The sequence below is a fragment of the Arachis duranensis genome, chromosome 7, assembly GCF_000817695.3.
Source record: "Arachis duranensis cultivar V14167 chromosome 7, aradu.V14167.gnm2.J7QH, whole genome shotgun sequence".
Classification (NCBI taxonomy): Eukaryota; Viridiplantae; Streptophyta; class Magnoliopsida; order Fabales; family Fabaceae; genus Arachis; species Arachis duranensis.
The window spans coordinates 72,386,961-72,391,469 of NC_029778.3; the positions used below are offsets into that span (position 1 = coordinate 72,386,961).

Here is a 4,509-nt window from a genome sequence, read left to right on the forward strand (position 1 = left end):
TTAAAACATAAAAGATCTAAAATATTTTAGACTATTTCATAAAATACTTAAAGGTTCGAAAATACTCTGAAAAATGTTGAAAGACTCTAGGTCTTACAAAAGTCTTAGAACATTCTAAATAAATATAAATGTGTAAAAGTAATTTAGGGTATCTAAAAGTATTTAGAAAAATATAGATATGTTAAATATTTCTAATAACAATGAATCTGGACCCATTAAATTTAATTCATACAAAAAGTGAATGATTATATATAGGGTGAAAACCATTAATTTGTATGTATATTTCCATGTACATTTAACAAACACTTATAAAGTGTTTTAGCCACTAAAACACCCTTTTTTTTGTCTTAAGAGATTGAACAAATCTAACTGTCAAAGTGTCGAATGTTGAAGCGTGTCCAAAGTTGTGACGCTAATCTAATCTAATCAATAAAATTTCAAAATTCACATCATGAAGTTTATGCTACATTATCTCTAGTGCTCACATATTTCTCCACTTGAATAACCTTCAACCTTACAAGGTGAAAAGAACATTTGTACATTCAATTTGCAGAAGATACATGATGAAGCATAAATCAACCCGATGAAATTAAAGAGGCTCCAATCCTTCTGAAAATTTTGCATCAATATACCAAAGGTGAAACTCCAAAGCAACATGCATTCCCTTAACCTGGCCCTTCAGTTTGGCTTCGTTGTTCAAGTTCCTGATAAGGGAAAAAGGATTGGCAATAATTATTAATTAGGCACACATAGCGCATTAGCATGAAGGCCATATATAAAGGAGATCTAACTCTCACACAACCTCATAGCATTTCACTTTAGTAAACAAGAAATTTTCTGAAATGCCTACATCCAAAACTCTCCTATTTAGAACTTAACATGCTGGGGAGACCAAAGTGCATATCCGAATTTAAATTTAAATAGACTTTCATGACTGTCTCCATGACAAAACTATTATACATTCTGCTTTGCATGTTTTCCATTAACTGAACCACAGTCTTCAAATGTGCCATGCTGCATAATTGTAACTCAAAGACTTATCATATGCAAAATATTTTTATAATTTAGTCAAGCACACTGACAATAATAATTCAAAATAAAAAATTCTTTTCTCTCCAAATATGCAAGGCATATTTAGTCAAGCACAACAAGAATAATTAGCAATTTAGCGCATCAGTGAAGCTCATAAAACTACACAAGCAACATTGTCAAAATACAATTTTGTATAATTGATTTTAGGTATAATTAATTCTAACATAACTGGTTTTTATGTCTGCTACTTCCTCTCAATGTAATTCTAACACAGTAAAAATTTTCACTTTGATCCAAATTGATTCTAGAGACAAGAATTTGATTCTAGTTGAGAAAAATCAAACATAGATTAAGAAGGAGGTTCCAATTTCTAAACATGTAAGTATAGCCAATCAGATAAGAGGAAGTTCTAACTTTTGCAATCCATTATCCATATATGCATCCAAAGATGATATCACCCGAGGAAGTTGCTCTAAAATCTGCAATTCGAAAAGCAAAAAACCAGCATTACACACACTAGAAACTTGTTTTTGCAGTCATCCACTACCCTGCATCAGATACAAATGTGCACCTGCTCTGTATTCTTCATAGTAGAAACCTTTGCCATAAGGTTCTTGGGAAGTTTAGTGAGTTTGGCCTACAAATGATCGAAGAAAGGAGTCATACATCTTATACTAACGATAATAATGTCAAAAATATGTGCTCTCTAATTAGCTTATTTTTGCAAAAAAAAAAAAGTTATATAAAAACTGCAACATCAAGTTGAGTCAGGCAATCTCAGCTCAACAGTGATGGCAGTGTTTTGTGGGATATGGGACTGCTGGGTTTGGGTGCATCCTACGTGACAACAATGGTAAATGGATTCGGGGTTGCAATGGAAAATGTGTGGAGTTACAGGTACTTCATTCTAAGTTATTAGATATTTGATGTGAATTGAATTTAGCTTGGGAGAATGGTCATGGATCAATAGTGTGAGACTTATTGTCCCAAAGCTTTAGATATTTAATTTGCTCTGGTTTGAGAATGAACTTGTATCATATAGAGGCTTTCGGAATTAATAAAATTGTAGAAATCATTTCCAAGAGGTGGCTTGTTAGGTTTTGCCTTGTGGCTCACTTTGCAAATTCTGCTGCAGATTTCATGGCAAGAAAGGGTGCTCATAGTGATATTCATTACAATGAATCTGTGCAGCCTTATGATGATGTACTTCCCTTGATTCAGAGGAACATGTTTGGAAACTTTATAGCCCCTAAGTTTCTTTGTTTTCTTCTTTTTATTTTTTTTTAATTTTTTTTTTTTTTTGGTGTCAAAAGAAAAGAGAAGAAACACAGCCAGATTAGGCTCCACGAATACTTATGGACTAAATTAGCTAAACTGCTCCACGGCTCTAACCACACCGAGCTTCTCACTGCATGCTTGGCCATAAATCTGCAACTGCAGTAGCTGTCCTCTGCACTAATTTAACCTCTGCTGTCCAATTCCAAAGAAGAGTATCATGGATTTTCTGAATCAAATCCCTATCAGCTGCATTTTCATGAAGTCTATGGGGTTGGGATGCTAGAAAAGCATCCACATTGCAGCCTGACAAATAATTTCCTGGCAACCGCACTCTCAGGTCAACACTAAGCCTCTCCAAATAGCAAAAAAACTCACACCGGAGGTCACTAGAAAAGGGGAGGGTATCTTCGATTATCCAGGTAAGTTACTTCTCTCACGCTAGCATCACAATTAATCCTGACTTTATTTCCACTTTTCCCCAATCTCAATATACTCTATCAGTTTCCTTAATCAATTTCACTAAAATTATTTTCTTTACTAATCTCCTCAGGTTTTTTCCCAATCCATTAACTTTACAAATGAAGCCCCCTACAGCCCTACTGTTCATCCAAAAATCAAGGCATAAAATAATACAAAACAATTTACCGAAAAAAGAAAAAAAAAAGCAAATGAAACTTGATGCAGGATATGGAATTTATAATGATAGTAACATTGTTGTCATCACGGCGAATTTGTGTTTGTGAGGGAGAGCGAGAGAGTACCTGAGCCGGAGAAGAGTTCTGCATCAGGTGGAGGAGGTTGGCGGAGGATTGAACCGCCTGAGAGATCTGTTCCATCACCATAGCCTTTGCCGGAGCCTCTCTTGTGCCACTGCCGGCGGAGGCTGATCCCGCCGTCGACATCGATCGCCACAACCGCCCTCTTCTGTCGTTACTGATTGGGTTCTGTTGCCGTCGTTCCATTCTTCGGTTTTATTGATCTATGTAATTTTTTTTTAACTTTTTACCGCTGATTAGAGTTACTTCTAAGTTAAAACTTAAAGTTTGAAAGGTGAAGTATTTTTTTTTTTTGGTATTCAGGTGAAGTATTTTATTTGGTTTTTGGTCATAGCCTGGGCCTGGAAGCCCAACACAGAGAAACAGGCCTAATACAAGCATCTAATAGAGTATGCCAAAAACAATTACCAAAAGAGGAGTATTAGAGGGCCAACAAATTTTATGATTCATAGTCATCGTCTAGTCATTATTGGTGTTTTTAATGGTACGAGATTTTATTCTATGATGTAAGATTACTCACTTTTCTTTTGCTAGTTAAATACTGATCAAATTTTAATAAAAGTGTTAGATCCCTAGACTTTCTCACCAGTATACACATGGATCCACAAGGTGCGCGTGGAAAGGCATTTTGAAGGGATAATGAATTTACCCTTCTCACGTAGTCACGTTCGACATGTACAAAAATGCGTACCTATTTAATAAAATTAAAGAAGAAAGGAAGACAAATTGAAATCAAATAGAGAAGCTACGCAGAAGTAATACATGGTAGCACTGAAATAAAGATATGTAAAGCGCATATAATTAGTGCTTGTTACTTGTTAGAGAGACACGTGACAGAGGCAAAGACTGGCCTATTATTCTTGCTTCTCCGTGCAAATTTAATGTTACTGATATTAAGAAAACACTTCCTCCATATAGAGACCTGTGGTATGAGAAAGAAAGTTAAAATTCTTTGCTTTAAACTAAGAAAAACAAGCAGGATGAGTTTCTTATTAAACAATTATGTTGTCTACTCCACTAACTTTCATGGTTAGCTAGTATAATGGTATTGTTACATAGTCTTAGAATTTGCATCAAAATATTGAGAATTTCATTTTTTATCTTAAGAATAGGAGTTACATTTTGTAGCATCTATTGCATCTTTTAGTATGCTACAAACTTCTGAATGTTAAAAGCAAAGAGAACAAAAAATAAAATAAGACTTTTATCACATGAGTTGCAAATTTTTACCATCTCCAGCATTCAACAACATGGTGTGTAATAATTATGTTTTTAAATAAGAAAAAAGAAGAAACAAAAGCAAAAAAATTGAATCATTACTGCACACAAATTAGGCGAAGTTAAGCAAATTTTGACCATCTTATAGAATTCAACATTCTGCACAAGCGGTGGAGATGATTGGAATATTTGCAAAGAAGATAAC

The 4,509-nt window shown here is 34.5% G+C and overlaps 1 protein-coding gene across 1 annotated transcript; it reads right to left on the reverse strand.

Moving 5' to 3' along the window:
* Nucleotides 1-458: 458 nt before the first annotated feature.
* On the reverse strand, nt 459-3,272 carry LOC107459431 (tobamovirus multiplication protein 2B). The gene is made up of 6 exons (XM_052251633.1): nt 3,072-3,272; nt 1,604-1,669; nt 1,447-1,511; nt 961-1,014; nt 633-704; nt 459-513 (listed from the first exon to the last, which is right to left on the reverse strand). The coding sequence occupies exons 1-6, from the start codon at nt 3,270-3,272 to the stop codon at nt 459-461; spliced, it is 513 nt and encodes a 170-aa protein (XP_052107593.1).
* Nucleotides 3,273-4,509: the final 1,237 nt, after the last annotated feature.